At 45.7% G+C, this 21,919-nt stretch overlaps 1 protein-coding gene across 1 annotated transcript in view; it reads left to right on the top strand.

Moving 5' to 3' along the window:
* Window positions 1–21,919, top strand: part of ksr2 (kinase suppressor of ras 2) — a 240,865-nt gene that overhangs the window by 107,767 nt on the left and 111,179 nt on the right. The window contains exon 6 of the mRNA XM_056289481.1: window positions 21,681–21,853. Coding sequence (XP_056145456.1) covers window positions 21,681–21,853 — 173 coding nt within the window. The remainder of the gene's footprint in view (window positions 1–21,680; window positions 21,854–21,919) is intronic.

Raw genomic sequence — 21,919 nt, 5'->3', positions numbered from 1 at the left:
AGCTCAAGACCCTAGCCAGTGGCATCGACAACATTAACAAGGTGCTCTTAAACATCGAGCGGTACATGGCCAAAGAACAAGTAGGAGTGGAACGGGGAAGGACGCTTGAGCGGGCTACCTACGCGCACACGGGGCAATGCGCGCAGCGGTCCCCGAGCCCAAGTTCCCGCAGCAAAGGGACCGGTTACCAGTGTGGAGAGGAGGGCCATTTCAAGCGAGAGTGTAACTCACGGTCACCAAGCCCGAGGGCTCCGAGGAAGGTCAGCGAGCAGCCATCAGTCAATCTCGGCCGAGCCTCGGGGAATGGACCCAGTCTCGTCATTCCCATCACCGTGAACAGCCTGCAGCTGAAGTGCATCGTTGACACAGGGGCCGAAGCCACGGTGATGTCCCGAGACACATTCCAACGATTAAATCTGGCCGACCAGCCGAGCGTCGGAATCGCCATTCTGCGTAACGCTGAAGAGGGTAAAGACATGGCTGAAACCCTGAAGTATAGGGTGACCATCCGCTTGGGCCCCAAGACCATCGAATGGGATGTGTTCGTCGCGCCCATCCGCGACCCCTTCCTCCTGGGCCTAGATCTCATGTTGGCCGCTCATGTCACTGTATCCGGGGGAGGCCAGGTCTACGTCGAAGGGGAGCCAGTGGCCACAGTTATCGTGGGTACGTCCGTGGGGGAGTACGCCGTCTCTCGCGTACTGCTGCAGGACTCTTTGACACTATCAGCGGAGAGCGAGCAGGACGTCTGGGGTGTGGTGGAAAGCCCCAAGGCAGGTATCTCCGCCGTCCTGGAGCCTGCTGGCCTCACCGAGGGAGTTTCATCTGGCAGTGTGTTGGTCAACGTTGCCCCACACGTCCCTGTGCGACTGTGTAACCTGATGCCGAAAGAAGTTAGGCTGAAGAAAGGAGCCTGCCTCGGCGTGCTAGTGGAGGCGGAAGAGGAGCTTCAGGCCCCACAAGAGGACGACATGAGCCGAAAAAATGAACCAGCCACAGTCCGACGGATGGAGTCGTCACCAACTATGGGTCTGCCCGACCATCTGTCGTCCCTGTATGAGTCCGCCAGTGAAGGGTTGGATGGGGATCAGCGGAGGGCCCTGCAACAACTCCTGATTGAACACCAGGGCGTGTTCGCGGCCAGTGACGCGGACCTGGGGCGCTTCGATGCGGTCCAGCACCGAATCAACACTAGCGAAGGCCAACCTGTCCGACAACCGGCTCGGCGCACGCCCCTGGGCTTTCAACAAGAAGAGGAGCGGCACCTGAAGAGCATGCTAGAGGCCGGAGTGATTACACCATCCACTTCGGAATGGGCCTCTCCAGTGGTGTTAGTTAGAAAGAAGGACGGAGGTGTGCGGTGGTGCATAGATTATAGAAGACTCAACGACCTGACTCTCAAAGATGCATATCCACTGCCGCGGATCGAAGAGTGTCTGGACACCCTCGAGGGGGCCACTGTATTCTCGACTTTAGATATGCAAAGTGGATATTGGCAGATTGGAGTGCACCCGGATGATCGTGGAAAGACAGCCTTTATAACACGCCATGGGCTGTTCGAGTACACCCGAATGCCCTTCGGGCTGTGCAATGCGCCCGGCACATTTCAACGTGCGATGGAGGTGGTGTTGAGAGGGTTACAGTGGAGACACCTGCTTGTATACCTCGACGACATCATTGTGCTGGGGCGTGGAGTCGAAGAGGGTCTGCAGAGCCTGGGGAAGGTCTTGGAGCGCATCCGGGCGTACGGTCTCAAACTTAAGCCATCTAAATGCCACCTGCTGCGGAGGGAGGTCCTGTTCTTGGGGCATGTCGTGAGCGGAGACGGAGTCAGCCCGAACCCGGAGCTTGTGAAGTCTGTGAACGACTGGAGGACCCCAAGAAACCTCACTGAGCTCCAGGCTTTTCTCGGCTTGTGTAACTACTACAGACGGTTTGTGCGAGGATTTGCCCATCTGTGCAGCCCCCTCTACGAACTTCAGAAAAAGGGGGAGGAGTTTAAGTGGGGCGACACACAACAAGTAGCCTTCGAGGAGTTAAAGGCAAGACTCACCACGGCACCTCTTCTGGCATACCCCACTCGAGATGGACTGTTTCTGCTCGACACTGACGCGTCCAACACATGCGTCGGAGCTGTCCTGTCACAGATGCAAGCAGGAGAAGAAAAGGTCATAGCCTACGCCAGTGCACATCTGCAAAGCACACAGCAGCGATACTGCGTCACACGCCGAGAGCTTCTGGCTGTAGTCCGCCTCACACGGCAGTTTCGCCACTACCTGTTGGGCCGGTCGTTCATCATCCGGACGGACCATAACAGTTTGATTTGGCTGTTTCGGTTCAAGAGCCCAGAAGGCCAGCTGGCGAGGTGGATCGAGGAGCTGAGCCAGTACGACTTCAAAATCGAACACCGGCCAGGAGTCAAGCACAGCAACGCGGACGCGCTGTCCAGGTCACCCAAACCCGCCTGTGACTGCTATCATGCTGGGGAGAGTCTGGACTCGCTGCCTTGTGGAGGTTGCTCCTACTGTCACCGTGAACACCACCATTGGGCAAGGTTCAGCGACGATGTGGATGATGTGGTCCCGCTAGCGATCCGTCGAACTGACTCGGAAGAGAACACCTCCGGAGCGCCAGAAGAGGGCGTTCCACCATCGGCTCCAGGAGGAGAGGCAGGAGGCCTAACGATGTCACAACCTGTCAATGAACATCAGAATGGTGCTGAAGAGAGTGAACCACCTGCTATCAACTGGTTAGCCCAGTATTCGACCAACGAGCTAGCGGAGCGTCAGAGGGGAGACGCCGTGCTAGCGAAGTTGCACCAGTGGAAGGATGAGGGGAAGCTACCGTCACAGGAGGAGATGGCGCTGGAAGGACCTGCTGCACGGAAGTACTGGTTGGTCTGGACGCAAGTAGAAAGGCGAAATGGAGTCCTGTACTACCGCTGGGACGAAGGAGCTGACACGCCATCCATCCTCCGTCTCATTGTTCCAACAGCGCTCCAAGAAGAGGTCCTACGTTTGTGTCACTGCGCCCTGCTGTCCGGTCACTTGGGCCGTGAGAAGACCTACCATCGAGTTCGCAGAGAGTTCTACTGGGTTGGTCTGACTGACAGTGTGAACCAGTTCGTCCGACGCTGTCCTGAATGTCAGGCGTGTAAATCCTCTGGAACAGGCAGAGCTGCCTTGCAGATGTACCAGGCCGGCGCTCCTATGGACAGGGTTCACATCGACGTGGTTGGACCGCTCCCAGTATCCAAGATGGGGAACCGATACATCCTTGTGATGGTGGACCAGTTCACGCGCTGGGTGGAGGTGGCCCCGATCCCCGAGCAAACTGCAGAGATCACCGCTCAGAAGCTGCTACAGGAGTTCCTCTCCAGGTTTGGAGTACCCCTGGAGATCCACACAGACCAGGGACGCAACTTCGAGAGTGCCCTGTTTCGTGAGCTCTGTGAACTTCTCCAGGTGGCCAAGACCAGAACGACCCCCTACCATCCTGCGTCGAATGGTCAAGTCGAGAGGTTCAACCGAACTCTCCTGCAAATGATCCGCTGTTACGTGGGGAAACACCAGAGCGAGTGGGACCAACACCTCCACCTCCTCGCCGGGGCTTACCGCAGCTCACCCCATGCCTGTACGGGTTACACACCAAACCGGATGATGCTTGGGCGAGAAGTCAACCAGCCGCAAGGACTCACCCTGAGGGTGCAGGAAGCCAACGTTCATCGCACTTCCCCAGCCGAGTACGTTGCTGACCTGGAGGCGAACATGCGGGACACCCACGAAGTGGCGCGCCAGCATCTCCGTGCTGCCCAGCTCAGGAACAAGAAGGACCACGACCTACGTGCTCGACAACGTACATTTCACCCTGGAGATCTAGTGTATGTCCGGGACGACACCAGGAAGAAGGGTCAATCTCCAAAGTTGAAGCCACGGTGGAGGGGTCCCGGCCTCATCACAGAGAAGATGGGAGACGTCTTGTACAGAGTCCAGGAAGGTCGTAAGGAGAGAGTCCTCCACCACGATCGACTGCTACCCTACCTCTCAGACGACGTGTCGGTCTGGATTCAGCGGAGGCGCCATGCTCTGTTGTCTGCTCCAGCACCAGCCATAGGGCCGCAGGAAACACCTGAAGGAGGTCCTCCCTCTGCTGACATGGAGGAGCCGGGGGCGCAGAGAACAGAGGAGTACGAAGGAGTGACAGAGCAGGAGGAGATCGATGAAGACCTTGATCTCCGGCTGGAGGACCTGTTCCACGCAAACGACGATGGAGGACCCAGCACACCAGGCTCCCCGGCTCGGTTCCAGCCGCTCCAACACACTGCTGCCAGCTACTCTTCAGGCGAGTCGACAATCACCCAACGTCGTGGGACAGCAGCCTGTGCTCCGGGCGGGCAGTCCAACGCCCCTGACCCAGAAGGAGACGAAGCCGACGCCGCTGAGTCCCATCTCCCGTACACCACCAGACGGGGCCGGCCAGTCCGGAGGCCCGCCTGGCTCCTAGACTAACTTTGACGGACGTGACTAGTTGACTTGGGGGTTACTAGGCTAGTCACAAGAGTCCAGTATGGATAGCGACCACCCACATTTGTTTGACGCCCTTTGTTCCGGGCCTAGTTCATTTCGCGGGTGTTCTGTCCCGTTTATCGTGTTAGATTAATCAGACTGATCTTTGTAGTCTGTTGTTCATTTATGTTGAAGGGACTCAACAGTGCTGGAGGGGGGCAGTGTAGTGGGAAATGCCTGAGGATGTACTTGGAATGTTGCACTGGGCTCGTGCAGCTAGAGGAGCAATCACAGGTTAGCTCGCGCTGTCACAGACGCAACTATATTAGACACCGCGGGAGAGACAAAGCGCCAGAACTGTTTAGTAACCATATCGTAGACTGTCACCTTAGCGTGGGATAGAGCAGGGAAACCTAGCGTATCCTGGGCTAGACAGTAGATACGGTGGCTAGCAGTGGTAGTGTTAGCAGCAGACTGCCTCGGTACCTGTAGCTAGCTGACTACCCCCGAGAGCTTCCCCAGAGAGACTGAGAGAGACATTCACCCGGTCACACCGGAGCCAGAGTACAGAGAGAGAGAGAGACACGCACCCCGGAGAGCAGCCATCCATCTCCCGCCCCGCCTAGAGCTCAGCCGCCCTGTTCCATCACCAGCCCTGGTCCCAAGGTGAGCTTGCTAACCCATTAGCACACGGCTAACTAGCTAACTAGCAGGCTAGCCCTAGCATTGGCGCAGCTATCTAGCTAACGGTGGTGAAGCCCGGTTTGTCGCACCTAAAAGTCCCCGCCTCCATCCATAGTTATCCGGGCTATAGAAAAACCGCGACAGTAGTTTCTCACACTGTTAGGCCAAAGACGATAAATCATATAACTTTCTGGGCCAGTACTCAGAAAGTTATATGATTTAGTCACAGTTAATGCCTCAAACTCACTGCTCTCCATTGCACTGCAGTAGTTTTTGCATTAGACATTCAGACTTTAGACTGGGTTTTTTTTTAATGCAACCAAAAACAATCGAACTGAATGATATATTTATGATCCTCCGAAGAAGGACAAAATACTGAGTGTGTATTCCTCCAAACAAGGCTAGCAATTTACCGATCGTTGTTAAAATCTAACTGAATCTGTTGAGATATTAATAATAATAAATCAGTCTTATATAGCGCTTTTCTAGTACTCAAAGTCGCTTTACAACAAATGGAGGGAAACAAGACGACAGATGAACATAACACAGACATACAGAGGTGGATAGGAAGGGGGGCTACGAGAGGGAGAAGCGGCAGCCACACACGACGCCAGCAGTACTCTCCGACTTGGACAGATAAAGGGAAAGAAAAACAAACGTCATAAATCACAGATGCTGGTCAAGCGCTCAGTCCCCAGCCTGCCCCAGACCAGGGGTGTATGAGCAGACAGGGAGGGGGGGGGGGGCACGAGAAGGCAATGGAGAAAAGGCGTGTCTTGAGATAGGATTGGAAGAGTGGGAGGGATTCTGAGTCTCTGATGATTTGGGGAAGTGAGTTCCAGAGCCTGGGAGCTGCTCTGGAGAAGGCTCGGTCACTAAAGCCGCGGAGGTTGGACCTGGGGGTAGAGAGAAGGGAGGATGAGGTGGATCTGAGGGACCGAAAGGATTGGTAGGGGGAGAGGAGATCGGTGAGGTATGGAGCCAGTTTGTGAAGGGCTTTATAAGTAAGAACCAGGATTTTGTAATTGATCCGGTGGGAGATGAGTAGCCAGTGGAGGTCTTTTAGGACTGGGGTGATGTGGATGATGGAAGATGGAAAGGGATCGTCTCAAAGAGGAAGATTGAAAAAATCAACTCACACTTTAATAAAAACATAGACACACGAGTAGTTGTGTAACATGTAGCCTAATGAAATACCTGAAAGTACACGTGGTGGAAAAAACCCAGAATAATTATGAAAACATAAAGAACTGCATTGAAATGGTTCCAACAGGTATGCAACAAAATGCACACTGCTCATGTAAAGATTTTCTCAAAAGGAAATTCTGTCCTCCTTTTATTGTTCGATTTTTTTTATTGCATCTTTAGTAAAAGTGTAGTAAGGACCTGAATGAATAGTATAGGCAGATATGAGAAAAGAGCACAGGTACACAACCGTAATAGTTACAGCCATGAAACAACGTTTGTATTGCTCAGAATACTCCCTTCTCTTGGACATGATCCCCAGTTTTTGCTTTCTGTTTTTTTCATTTTTGGTTGAATTGATAGTAAATGTTTACTAGACGCCTAATGAATAATTTAGCCTGTTATGAGGAAAAGAGTGAAGGTACGCAGCGATAACAGATACAGCCATGAAACAACTTTACTACTGCTCAGAATACTACCTTCTATCAGACATGGCCGCTTGTTTTCTCAGTTTTTGCTTGTAGAATTATTACATGTGTATAAGGCACCCATCCATCCATCCATCCATTTTCCAAGCTGCTTATCCTAATCAGGGTTGCCGGGTGTTGGAGCCTATTCCAGCAGTCATTGGGCAGAAGGCGGGGAAAACACGCTAAAGGTGTTAACACCCTATAAGGCACCCAATTCATTATATAGCCTATTATGTACATGTAATAATGCCACAAGCAAAAACTGACAAAACTATTGACCATGTCCAAGAGAAGGGAGTATTCTGAGTGATACCAAATTTCTTTCATGGCTGTGTCTGGCATACCTTTGCTCTTATTCTCATAGGCTATATAATGAATTGGGTGCCTCACTACATTTACTAATAAAGCAAACCAAAACTGTTAAGAAACACTGTCTTGCTCAGTTAAATGGTCTTTATATTGCAATACAAGTGTCACGTGTAGTTATCCATTCTATGTGTGGATATCGCATTCGTTAACCAAAAACAAATGTTTTTATCCTATTCTTTTTCTTAGCTCTCTGTAAAGTTCTTGAGATGAGAATATTTATCAGAGAAAGTTGCGATAAGAATTTACATGCCGTTATTAAAGTCGGTCATATTTTTAATTTAATCTCAATTAATTTTTTCGTCTCACAGTATGCTTACATTCAATTCAATTCAGTGTATTGTCATTAAAAACAATGTGCAGGCACATGTTAAAAATGAAATGAGGGCCGTGGCTTCACCAAACAGTGCAAGACAGACATAGACAAACACAGCAAACACAGTATAAGTTATACACACATGAAGACCAAAAGCTAAAAATAAGTTAAAAAGACATATCAGAGACATAAAAGACATATAACATACATATAACTCAGTGCTCAAAATATAACAGCAAAATTCCATTATGGATTAATTTTGAAAAATGTTAGCTTTCCTTCTTTATTAGCAAAAGTGAAAACAGCAATGGTTGCAGACCCCTGGCTCTTCTCTCAGCTTTGGGTTTGATAAAATAGACTTCCTAGGGCAAAATGACTCTGCTCTCGGTGAAACTATTAGTAAAGCCCACCGTCCATCCTCTGTGGTAATTATTATTCCAGCCACTTTTATTTAATTTTGTACCCATCTTTAATAAAGCAGCTCAAAGCAGCGGCTGCCAGAGATATTATTCCAAAGCTCCATTTGCATAAAAAGCAACAGGGTGCTTTTCTTGTCATATGTGCTTTGGCCCAGCTCTCCACGTACTTCTGGGTTAAAAGTGGAGGTATGCAATTGGTATCCCTCCAGTCAATTTTCTTCAGAGATGGACACCAGTGTTAATTAGAATTGGCTCAAATGTGTCACTGTGTGTATGCTGCTCTGTGCAGATATGCTAGCATGGTTGCAGAACATCAGCTTGTTAGCTAGGCTTAAACCTGTGCAATTTTCATGATCCTGACTTTTCGAGTTTCTTTCATTTGATGTGTAGGAACATAAAGAAGATATGCAGTTTGACGTATTGGTCTTGTACTTTTCTTTGTCATGTCGTTGAATGAATTGAAACTTTAGGATATGTGTAATTGGTTGGGGTCAGCCCTATGTTCCCTCAGCCCTGTGTTCCCTCAGCCCTATGTTCCCTCATGAATTGATATAGTTAGGTTAGGGTGAGAGAACATAGGCTTGAGGGAACATAAGACACACTCTACATTAGTCTGTAAATGTAGGGAGAGGTGGATATGCAAGGAGTGGGTTGATGAACCTGTTTGCGAAACTTTTGTGTGAGTGAGCACATGGCTCTGCGTTTTTGTGTACATATATATATGCGAGTCTGTATGCTTGTGTGTTTTTGTGTGTGCATGCAATTTTCCCCTCATTTGTATGGATCTGCATGTTGATGAGGAAATGTATATGATTTTGTGTGTGTGCGTGCGTGAGTATGTGTGTTTGTGCGTATCAGTTTTTTCTGTTATGTGTGTAGGTGCCTATTTGTGAGGTTATATGAGCATAAATATGGTTGTATTTGAGTGATTGTTTGTGTCTGTATGTTTCTTTGTGCACATGTACAGATGTGTCTTAGAGTCTACTACTGCTTTCGGCTGCTGCTGTTAGGGGTTGCCACAGTGGATCATCCGTTCACACTGCCCTCATACATATCCTGCACCACTCCTACATACTTCTCTGCCATTCCCGACTTCCTCATACAATACCACATCTCCTCTCTTGGGACCCTGTCATATGCTTTCTCTAAATCCACAAAGACACAATGTAACTCCTTCTGACCTTCTCTATACTTCTCCATCAACATTCTCAAAGCAAACATCGGATCTGGAGTGCTCTTTCGTAGCATGAAACCATACTACTGCTCGCTAATCATCAGTAACGATCCTCTTAACCTCGCTTCCACTACTCTTTCCCACATCTTCATGCTGTGGCTGATCAACTTTACACCTCTGTAGTTGCTACAGTTCTGCACATCGCCCTTATTCTTGAAAATCCGTACCAGTATGCTTCTTCTGCACTCCTCAGGCATCCTCTCACTTTCCAAGATTGTGTTAAACAATTAAGTTAAAAACTCCACTGCCATCTCCCCTAAACACCTCCATGTCTCCACAGGTATGTCATCTGGACCAACCGCCTTTTCACTCTTCATCCTCTTCATAGCTTCCACCTTCCATGTTACTCCTTCCACGGATGTGTCTTAGACTGTGTCCCTTATTTTGCTCTAAACCCAGCGCGTCTAGCGATCATCTGTTAGGTGTGCTTGATTTAGAGTCCCCCCTTCAAAGATCAACCCATGCAAACAGCAAACACATGCTATCATCAAGCAAACACTACAGGTTTTAAATGACAGATCAAAAGCACAGATTTATATTTCACTACATACTTAAGATTGCATGTTCACTCCATTGCTCATCGTGGAAGTGCAGACATAACAACCAACAGGATTTTGGCTCCCACTTAACTTTGAATTTGTGGTTTGATGGTAATAGCACCTAAGGCAGGATGCATACACAGGCCTTTCATCTGTGAGTGACTCACCGTGACACATGCTCAGGACTAGATCAAGGCATGGGACAAGCCATGGGCTCAAAAATCCACACCTTTGCTGATTTCTTCTGACGCTTGTCAGGTCACCCGCCTCTCTCTTTCTCTAAATATCACATTTACTTAACATTTCTGTCTCCCCCTCTCTTCTTCACCACTATTTCATGCATTGGCTTACAAAAAAAAGGCTTGATGAATGGATGATTTAACCAAAAAGTTCAGTAACTTTTTATCCTGGGCTCCCACGCAGGCAGCTGCCCTCCCACACTCGACCACACATGCTTTCAAATCGAAATTGGGAATCCGCTCTTCCCTCTCCTCTCTCCACATTCATTTTTCTCTTTCCTCCCTAAACTGTTTATCCCTCATTTGAATAGAGGATGAAGGCATGCGTACAGAGAGATGAATGGTCTAAATTAGATTTGAATGGTATAAACGTGGGCTAATGTGAATAGCTGACAAAGGCTCTATGCTGACAGATAGTGATAACCGGCAGGCTGCTTCCTTAGCGCGGGAGCTGGAAGTGTCGGTCTGGCTAACAGGTCTAATTGCATGACTCAGTCTTGGGGAGGGAGAGACTAAATGAGATGAGTATTTCCCGCAGGGATTTTTAATATACCTAATGTTAAATTGATCCAGGATTGGAATTCTCAGAGGGGACTCGCTCCCTGGACTTTCTTAAAAATATATTCATTTCATACCGAGGTCCCTTTCTTTGAAGGATGGCATCTCAAGCTGTCCTTCCTGCTGGAATTTTGTTTCTTTAATGGCACCTGTTTTCTTTCTATCTTTTTCATTCCCCCATCTTAACTCAACATGTCTATCTGTCTGTCAGCGGTACCCGTCATCCTGTCTGGTCTCTTGATTCATCAGATAACCTTACATTTCCTCCCTCGTTCCTTTTTTTCTTTCATATTTTGTTTGCATCTATTTCTTGTTATCCTCCTGCCTGTTTTTTGTTCTATTCTGTTGTGTCCCTCTGTGATTACTGGTTGTGTCTTGCTGGGCCAAAAAACCTTTGGGCTGAGCGTCCAGGTAGTGTAGTGGTCTATTCCGTTGCCTATCAAAACGGGGATTGTCGGTTCGAATCCCCGTGTTACCTCCAGCTTGGTCGGGCGTCCCTACGGCTTGGTCGGACGTCCCTACAGACACGGTTGGCTGTGTCTGCTTGTGGGAAGTTGGATGTGGGTATGTGTCCTGGTCGCTGCACTAGCACTTCCTCTGGTCGGTTGGGGCACCTGTTCAGGGGGGAGGGGGAACCGGGGGGGGAATAATGTGATCCCCCACGCACTACATCACCCTGGCGAAACTCCTCACTGTCAGGTGAAAAGAAGCGGCTGATGATATCAGAGGAGGCATGTGGTATAGGCCGGGAGCCAGGACCAGCCCTCAGGATGTTTTTTGCTACCTTTTTTTCACTATTATTTCTTGTTAGCCTATACCTTGGGCCATCAGAAGTTGATAACGAGTACCCCCAACTCGGCCCCGTTTGGCCACAGGGGGCCAAAAACCCAATTTTTGGGCCATGTTCCTGGCGAAATTATGTACATGCAAATATTAAGATACTACAAGGGCATAAATAGTCATACAAGAATGAAATTTGGCAGAGAGTATCCTGATACATAGGGGGAAGCAGGAAAATATGATTCTGGGGCTTGTTGCAACTCAATTTTGAGATATCACCCACACCATCCCCAGAAAGACAAAAAAAGATACTGTCCGCCTGACAAATTATCATCAAAATGATTATTCTTCAGCACTTTATGGTGAATATGTATGCCTCACTTGCATATAGACAACTTCCCTAGTTCTTAAGCTTCAATATGAGCCCAAGATGACCTTTCTATTTCAAAAATTACTCTTGCTGTGGCTGAAAGTCTTCTCTATACCTCAAATCAGAGAACATTTATAATTTTTTAGTCACTAGCATTCCAAATGGGGGTAAGTGCAATTTATTGCATTTAACAATATGTTCATATGTACTGCTTACTACTGCTATCTGAAGTAAACACGAAAAGTGAATACTAAAGAACCTGTAGGAAAACAAATGCTTTTAAATGGTGTCTCATAGGCCTATAGCAATGGGCCTATAGGTCCAAAGCAATGCACTCAAGTAGAAGCCAACCACCAATAGAGTACAGTAAACATTTTTTATTATAATATTTTTTTTTAGAAAACAGATGGCTTTCATTTTATTAACAACAATGAAACATTAATTCCTACCCTCTTACCCCATCCCATCCCACTGTCCCCAAAAAAACTACACAAAATATAGGCAAAGGGAGAAACAACAACAGAAGAAGCCAAAAATTCACCTTAAAAATAAAAATAATATAAAATTAATCATAATTGGTGGTTCACTGGGATAGTGCTCACTGGGATAGTGCGCGTACCACAACACTAGTCCCTAACGCATCAGCATGGGTTTGAATCCGGCCCACTTCCATATGCTGCATGTCCTCCCTTCTCTCTTTCCCCACTCATGTCTCTTTCAACTGTACTATCTAATAAAGCTGAAATCCGAAAAAAATCTAAAAAAAATAAAATCTAAATTGGATTTGATATCTTAATCATCCCCATATTCCTCCTCTTCTTCATCATCATCCATGTTAGTGTGTATTTCCGCAAGGTCATCCTCATCTGTCCCCTCTTCTTCCAAGATATCAACAAGGGCCTGGGGGATGACGCCACCCTCAAACCACATAGGTTCTAGCTTGCCATCGTCATTTACATGAAACCCATGGTCCAAAGAGGATGGGACTTCCGGGTGGTTTTCATGAGCCCTTTTCCAGATTCCTACTTGGTAGTTCACTCTCTTTATGTGCTGCAAAAGGACTCGCTTGCACGGTGGAAAGGTGGAAAGGTCAATAGAGAGACCTTGTCGCAGCTCGAGGCTTGAGCCACATATTTTCTTGACCTTGACCTCTCTTGCCTCATCAATCTGCTTAACTCGAGGACCAAAGCCATAGAGGCGACAGGTGAACTCTTCGGCACCACTGAGGACAAGCTCATCAAGCTCCCAAGAGTTCCCCACTGCAGCAAAGATCTGAATGAACTTTGAATTCTGATTCAGAATCTTGATCGGTCGCACCTTTCCTTTGCCTTTGAATGCTGAAGTGCAGTCGGCACCAGTGAAGGCATGCAAGGCCAGCAGAGCTGAAACTTGTTCTTGTGAATAATTGTCAGCCAGCTGGTTGATATTGATCAGCTTATTTCCCATGTCAAAGATGATGTCAACTGTGAATGATTTGGCATAGTAGAGGAGAATGAAGAAAGTGTCAGAGTCTTTTGCTCTGACTCTGACTGTTTTGATGTGAGGCATTTTGGTTTGGAAATAATTTATGTAGAGGATCACCCTCACATCAGTTTCCTCATGGTTTGAACAGATCTCAGGTAGAAGTTCTTTTGATATTACTCCAGCCTCTATGAAGATGACAGGCCTTCTGAGGATCTCTTCCATCATATCTGCAGAGCTCCAGTGCTCGAGAAGTAAACGAATGAATGATTTCTTGTTTTCATCATTTGTGAGAAAAACTTTCCAATCTGCAGGTCGATGAACATTCAGACCACTAACTATGAACCGTTCCCCACAACCTCTACGATCCCTCTCAGCTGATTTTGGTGAATGAAGACGGTCTGCATAAGTGTTTCAGCTGCAACAGGTAGACATTTGAAGGTGCACTCTGATATAGTCTTCATTGTCCGGGGCACATCGTTCATGTAAAATGAGGAGTTTCCATCTTGAATGAGAGCACATTGGCTAGGAGAGGGGAGCTGTGCATTCTCAGCATCTTTGATCATGTAGTTCATCCCTTGTGCCTTGTTGGTTTTTGCAAAGAAGCCATCGATTGTTGAGATAGAATATGGCGTCAGAGTCAGGGGATAGCACATCAGGTCAGAGATGCTGATTTGTGACCTTAGTAGCTGTGATTTGATGAAAATCTGAAAGATAAATCCACTTGTAGCCTTATACTGGATTACTCTCTGGTTTGATGCCATAAGCTTCCTTTTAGGTGTTGTGGAAGACATTGTCTTGAATTTGTTTCTCTTGATAGGATTAAAAAAAAGGACTTTCTTTGTAAGAAGACGATCACGGATGAACTGTTCTTTTTGAGTTTGGCCGTTTTTCAGAGCATTCAGCACATCAGAGCGCACCTCTTCTGGCATAGCAGCGCCTGAAGTCAAACTTGTCAAGGGTTGAGAAGTCTCAAGCTGAAATGGGTTGATGAAACTCTGAAATGCTTCTATTGTTTGCTGCACTTGCTCCTCAGACCGATTGATTTCACGTGGTCTTAGATCTCTTTGCTGCTTCTCTGAATGCTCACCTCGGCTGCTAATCATATTCCACATGGCCTCTACAAACTCTCCTTTAGCATGGGCAGTCAGGATGTGACGTTGGCTGGCTTCATAATTGCTGGTGATTCCACAGATTCCAGCTGAGTATGTTCCAGAACCCGAGTTTGACTTAAGCCATTTCATAGCTGTCTCCTCTATTGTTTTGTCAACGTGGCAGCGGTTGCCTGGGATATGTGATCTGGCTACACTGATTGCTCCAGCGCGCAAAAGTTTCTCTGAACCAGGATGTGTTTCCTCAATGTGTTCAAGAAAGCACCCAAAGTATGTGAGGAATCTAGCATAATTCTGCTGATCTGAGCAGAAAAAGAGGTCTGGCATGATGTTTATGGCAGCTTTGTACCCATCATAGTCATTCATTTTGATTGCACTGTTCATTGACAGGACAAGCCAGATGCAGTCCATGTATTCCATCCAAAACCGGCCAGTTTCTCCGAGCTCCCCCTTTCTCACTCTTTCTCTAAATGAATTGTATTCTGTTATGTGGTGAGATATATCAGCCGATGATAGAACTTCAGTTAGAGTAGATTCATTCGGGGTATGTTTTTCCAGAAAAAATGTACCTTCAGCTGAGAGTGCTCCATGAGTTTCCAGATACTTGTCATAGAGGAGTCTTTCAAGACCTTCTAGCATCGACTTGTGTGTGTTCATAGCTCTGTCCCAATTCTTTCCATCAGTGACCCCAGCCACAGAGCCTGTGGTGATCAGTTTTGCTACCAAAGCCACTTCGACCCATCCACTCCCTTGACAGTATCTTCGGCCTATACCTTTCAAGTAAGCTCCACAGCAATGGAATGTACCAATGAGGATGATGTGCTTTTTATATTTTTCAGGTTCATTCCATATTAGAGGGTAGGCTTTCATGCAAACACCTAGGTCAAATGTACTGATGGTGTACTCTTGTCCAGCTTCAGAGGATGCGACTTGGCTGCATCTAAGGCATTCTTGAATGGTTGTCAAGTCGGTTATGGGAGCATTGATCATGGGATAATACCCAATTGTGGTGAGGCATTTTGGAGAACAGCCAGTAACAGACACCCAACCTGACAGACCAGGGATGTGCTGATCGCCGGAGTTGATTTTACGAGCAATGACCCAAATTATATCACTATCTGATGATTTTGAGTGGTATGTGGATGTGTTATTTGAATTGGATGACTCCAAGTTAGCTGGCTCAGATCGTTTCCGCTTGTAGTAAGTTGGCAACTCCTGAGCAGGACTTTTAAATGATCATTGTTTTTTTGGAGGTTGAGTGTTCGGATTAGTGTAGGCTGACTCTTGTATAGGCTGTGTTGTTGTCAGGGCTGCTGCATCTGCACAGGACCCTTGATCTTGCAGGTAGATGCCTACAGCAGTATGAATGGACCCTGCCCCATATACATCTGATACTAGCTGATCAAAATTGTCCCAGTCACAATGGAAGACTGCTCCATCAGGTTGTCTCTTGATAACATCTGAGTTGCTGATTAATGAAGCACTTTCCACAATTGAATTTGCCAGAGCCGTTTCAAGTTCTATGGAGTATGTGTAGGACTCACAGTGGCCAAGTCTATTTATTGGAGTGGTGATGCTCTTAGATCGGAAGAGACGGTGTAGTGTCATACATAGTAAGATGTGTTTCTTCATCTTCCATTGACCTGCTGTAACTGCTCTGCAGATGTCTTGAGAAATTGATGATGCCAGATTGTCCTCCCGATATGATGGTTTCCTCTCACCGCAGATTAGGTTTAAAACAAATTGGAAAACCTCAGAAGGAGTCTCCTATTTTGGGTCAGGGAGATCCTGAGCTCTAGGAGGCCAAGGGAGTGGTTCAGAATTTTTGAAGGCTTTTAGGATTTTCTTGTGAAGATCATGGCTGATCTCTTTACTCCAATCAGTAATTCCCATCTCATAAGCTGAACGCACTGTCGTCTTCATAGATTCTTGGGATGTACAAAACACTAATGTGTCTTTGTATGGGCAAGATGAGAAGTCGATACTATCTTTGAGATCAGGACAGCATTCGATTTTTAGTTTCAGGTTATGGCTTGTTATCTGAGCAGGAGCTTCTTCTCCAAATTGTCTCAAGGTTTCATTATACAAAACAGTAAGATGAGCAAGTTTCACAACCTGACCCTTTTGAATAACTTCTGTTTTTATATGAACATACACCCCATTGAAAGCTTTACCGATCATTCCCTTCTTTGTAGTTATTTCATCCGCTGCAGCTGTAGTGTCAGGCTGAGGTGCTCGCTTTACTAAGTACTGCTTGCGACAGCAGTCATGAAATTGAGCCTCCTTAGCAAATAAATCAACTCCCTGGATTTTGCACAACAAATCTTCATCACCTACTTCCATAGCTTTTTGCTCAATATTTTTGTATGCATTTGATTGGAATTTCTGCAAGCTATATCTATTGCCAGAAGCTTGCTTCACTGTGCCACTTTTGCAGAATATGCAATAATTTCCAAACAAAACGGAAGAATCTACATGCTCACGTGTTGGTCTAGTAGCGTATTTTTCTGCTTGACAATTTCTTGCTAAAGCACGGTTAGCATTACAGAAAAAAATGCGTCGACAGTTTTCATGATACCCACAATCAGCAGATAATTCATCAGGAATTGAGTCACAAACATCTGGCATGCCACCACAGTCAGACATTTGTGTCAGAAGTTTGTTTTTCATGTCGTGGATTTCAGTAAATGCATTAAGTGGATCAGCCTTAGAAGAAAAGGCTATAAACTTAACATTTACTGTCCCCTTACAACCATGCAGAATGCAATTTCCCAGAGGTGACTGGGGCGGTGGCTGTTTCTTCTGCTTTGAATAACTCTGGCAAGGTGTCCAGTCTTCATCATCTTGTCGTCTCTTTGGCATCTTGACTGATTCATATACTGTAACAATGCAACCATCTTAAAATCAGTATTGCAATAATGAAATAGGGAGTACTATTCAGTGTGCCAATTCACATTGATTCAAATATAATGCTTTGCATTACAATTATTTCTCTTATCCCCACAAATGTGCAGACTGATAGTATTCCAACTGTAGCTACAACACACCTCATGAATATTGCAACCTCGCTAGCTTGATTGCAAAATTGTGCTTGCTAGCTAGCTAAAACTAAAGAGACTAGCTTAAATCATGTTAAGGTTGTTAAATATCAGTTTAATAAATATTCTAATCATTGTTACAATGCTTAGTCACTGGTCTACAACCTAATACATACCTTCAATCTGTGGTGGCCTTGTGGTATTCAGGCGGCTTCTGATACAGCCCACAGTTACCATGGCAATGGAAATTGTACATATCTGCTTTTTTCATATTTGAGGTACTGTAGGCCTATAGTGAAGACTTTCGTCCACAGCAAGAGTAATATTTGAGATAGAAAGGTCATCTTGGGCTCAAATTGAAGCTTAGGAACTAGGGAAGTTGTCTATACACAAGTGAGGCATGCATATGCACCATAAAGTGCTGAAGAATAATCATTTTGATGATAATTTGTCAGGTGGACAGTACTTTTTTTGTCTTTTTGGGGATGGTGTGGGTGATATCTCAAAATTGACTTGCAGCAAGCCCCAGAATCATATTTTCCTGCTTCCCCCTATGTATCAGGATACTCTCTGCCAAATTTCATTCTTGTATGACTATTTATGCCATTGTAGTACCTTAATATTTGCATGTACATAATTTCGCCAGGAACATGGCTCAAAAATTGGGTTTTTGGCCCCCTGTGGCCAAACGGGGACGAGTTGGGGGTGCTCGTTATCAACTTCTGATGGCCCAAGGTATAGGCTAACAAGAAATAATAGTGAAAAAAAGGTAGCAGAAAACATCCTGAGGGCTGGTCCTGGCTCCCGGGCTAGTAGTCTGCAGCCCTCACCGGATCGGCAGAGAGGGTGGAGCAGAGACCAGGATGGCTCAGAGAGCAGGGTAATTGGCCAGGTACAGTTGGGGAGAAAAAGGAGAGAAGAAAAAAAAACTACTTTGGGCTTCGTGCAAGAACACTCTCTTACATTTCTTTTTGTCCCCTTTTAATTTTTTTTGCTAGAATCAATTAAGAGAAATCACTGTTCAATTCTCTGTCTCCCTGTTCTTCCTGCATCATTCAGGCTTCTGCCATCCCAACCTGCAGTGTCTCACTTGGTACATCAAGCCACCAGTAGCCTCATCCCTCCACATCTTAGCAAGTTAACTTTAGTCCAGTCGGTTCGTAGAACACTCTGTCTGGAATTTTCCCTTCTCACTTTTCTACAAGCCTACAAGTCATTCAACTTTGGAGCTGGCTATGTTTGTTGTTGTTTTCTCTATCAAGTGTTGCAATATATGTCATTCCCTCTGGTTAATTGGTTATGTATCTGTGTGTGTGTGTGTGTGTGTGTGTGTGTGTTATGTGTGAGAGCTTCTCTGACGTTTTTGAGGGTAAAGATGAGAGACGTCAGGCGAGGGAAGAGCTCGAAAGTACTTCCCTTGAAGTGTCTTAAATTATTTTCAATTTTAGTACGTTTATTTTCCCTTAAGGAGCCCTCAAGTGCATGGAATATGCCACTGAATAGTAATTATCAGATGTTTTACACAAGTGTGTTTAGGGACTTTGTGTAACCTTTGTCAGTTTGAAACACTGGAATGTCTGTTTGCTTGCAGCTGTCAACTCTACTTGACATGAGAAACTATAGACAACAGCAGAATCTTTGATTTTCAAACCGGAAACCTTGACAAGACTAGCAAGTTGTTATTTTTAATCCTGGCGTGGAAAATTGAAGAAACATGTACTTTCATGAAGACTTTTAATTTGCCGCTAACTGCAAAAAAAAAAAGAGTTCCTATTACATTTTCCAAATCAGGAAAGAATGTTTGCATGTTGCATGCACACTTCATGTTCTGATGGTATCTATTAAGCATACTATGTACAGTAGGTTTCATGCACCAAAACATCATGAGATTCATTCAAACCTCAGTTTAGCAATTGGTACTTATTTATTTTTCAAAAGTGGCAACCTACTTTATTTCAACACTAGTAGAGGTACCCGGCATTGCCCGGGAAAAATGTTCTCACCAAAACAACCAACACAATCTGATCTTTACGATATAATCGATGATGAAATATAGGATAATTTATGATATGATACATGTGATAAACGAATGTCAAATAAACAAATCTTATTAACGAAAATTATCAAATGTCATAATTTTCAATCCATTCATCAAGCTTCTTTGCCATTGTGTGTATTAATCGCTCAGTGCTCAAGCGCCTCAGGGTAAACCATGTTGTGTGCCTTCAGGCTAGCATTGACAATGTTAGGTGTAGTGCCTGCCCTGATCACTGGAAGGATTTGCCGGAAGTCTCCACAAAGCATCGTTGGAATGCTTCTTTTGCAAATAAATCAAAATTTTTTACTTGGTTTTTGAAATATTTATCAAACTGTGCAATCATTGGAAAGGGCTGATTCTAAAGATACCTTTCTTTTTGTTCTACAGTGAGTATTTCTGGAGTTTTAAGCAAACATACAAACCTACACTCTTGCTTTATATATAAGATTCCTTAAAAGTTGACTTCTGGTGGCCAAAGTTGTTGACCCAAACAGTGTTCATCGATGCTCCTGTGTACTTGTTGAATCTTATATTTGAGGTTGAAAACACAAGTATGCACATTGTTAACACCATTTATGTATTTCCATTTTTACAGTCTATATAACAGTTATTATTGTGTCAAAATCTCTTTATTGTTAGGTAAAATTTTGATGTGTTTACTAAGCCATTAAAGGGGGGATATTATTGAACATTTTATCGATTATTATGGAAGATTTGTCTAATCTAGGGGTGGATTTGCAATCAGTGTGTACTACCATGTTCATGCTTTCACAGCAGTTAAATAACATTTCCAGATAGCACCATTGGAACTAGCCATTCAAAATTGTCCCTCAGATTGATGTCATACTGGGAAGAATCAACCCACCTTTTGCATAATGTTCTCGGCATTTTCCCCATGCCGAGAACAAGGTGGGCTCTGGTCGGGTGGCAAGCGATTGTTCCTCTCAAAAGAGGGGGCGGGGCCAACAATACTGCCAACCAATCAGAGTAGGGGCTTATGGATAATGCTTTCATTTTGTTAATAAACCCCAAGCAGCCCATGTCATTAGAGGGGGTATGGTGCACTGGAAACCAAACAACTTTGGTGAAACCAAACAACCTGTGGTGAAATTTTCACCAAAGACATACAGTAGTTATGTTAATTTGTCAAAAAGTAGCAAAATAACCTTTTTAAATTTGTTAAAGCAAAAGGCGCTGACAACTTTTAGTGAAATGAGTAAAGTAACAAAAATGCTATGAGAAAAAAATTGCCTTTTTTTTCTGAAAAATCCAACCATAATAACATATACTTCTTCTGTGAATATTCATTTTATAATTGTTCCGCTTCCGGTGTGGGGAGATGGTGACGTGAATTCACATTCGCTGCGGAATCACCCAGTACCGGTGTGGCAAGATGGCGGTGTGAATTCACATTTGCGGCGGCCTCACCCAGTGCCGTTGGTGCGGTGTCTTTGTCCACGTCTGCATCTGCGTCTAAATTTTTGTCTTTGTTTGTTGGCTGGGAGAGCTGGCGCTGGATCGGCTGCGAGAGCTTGGTCTGCTACGCTATGGGCCCAGGGACCGCGGCCTTGCTCGGAGCTGCACCCGAGGAGGAAACACCGAGGGCGGTCTGACAGGACGCGGAAGCGGGCAGGCTAAGCTAACTGCTAGCCCATGCAGACCGGCAGTTCCGATAACACCAAGGGCGGTCTTGTGGCGGCCTCACCTGATGTTGGCTGGTGTTTTTGATGTCATCGTGTGGAGTGCAGGAAGGTGTGTCAAGGGTGTCTGTCTGGGAGAGCTGGTGCTGGGATTGGCTAGGAGGGCTTGGTCTGCTTTGTCCGGTTGCCACAGGGACCATGGCCCCTGTTTGGAGCTGCACCCGAGGATGAGACATGGAGGGCGATCTGACAGGATGCATAATCGGGGCAGGCTAGGCTAACTGCTAGCCCATGCAGACCGTTGGTTCTGACAGTCATCCTGGCTGGAGTTTGTTCCCTTAGACAGTGATTTTTTTTTTTGGAGGGGGGGGTTGGATATGTGTTAGTTTGAATATGTTTGTTCTTGTCATTCTTGAATGTGTTTTTGTCTGTATGTTGCGCTGCTGGGGGAAACAGCGTGTCGTTTCACTTCATATGCGCAAGTACATGAGGTGAGATGACAAAGCGCCCCTGATTCCTAATGAGTGTTTATCTATTGCTGCTGCTTCTACTATCTTTGTTGCTGCTCTTCTTCTGATTCTATTGCTTCTGCTACTACCACTACTAATAAACTTTCTCTCATTTGTTGGCCTGAGATGAAGAGGCTTACAATCTGATGACCTGTTCATTCACTACCTCATTTAGCAGCACTTAATCTGTTTTGTTTCCTTCATTGTCCCCCCCCAGAGCCAAGAAGAAGACCAAGCCCTTGAACCTTAAGATCCACAGCAGTGTGGGCAGCTGTGAGAATCTGCCAACGCAGCGCTCGCCCCTTCACAATGATCGCTCCCTGCGCTCCTTCTTCTTCCCCTCCTTTATCCCATCCACACCCCCCGTCCATGTCGAAACACCCTCTGCAAGTAAGTACTTTTTTTTTTCAATTCGACTTAAACTTAGTTTACATTATGAAATGAAGGATGAGAAAT

Source organism: Lampris incognitus, chromosome 1, assembly GCF_029633865.1.
Source record: "Lampris incognitus isolate fLamInc1 chromosome 1, fLamInc1.hap2, whole genome shotgun sequence".
NCBI lineage: Eukaryota > Metazoa > Chordata > Actinopteri > Lampriformes > Lampridae > Lampris > Lampris incognitus.
Note: the sequence above shows the minus strand (reverse complement) of the source record. Positions and strands in the feature narration are given on the sequence as shown.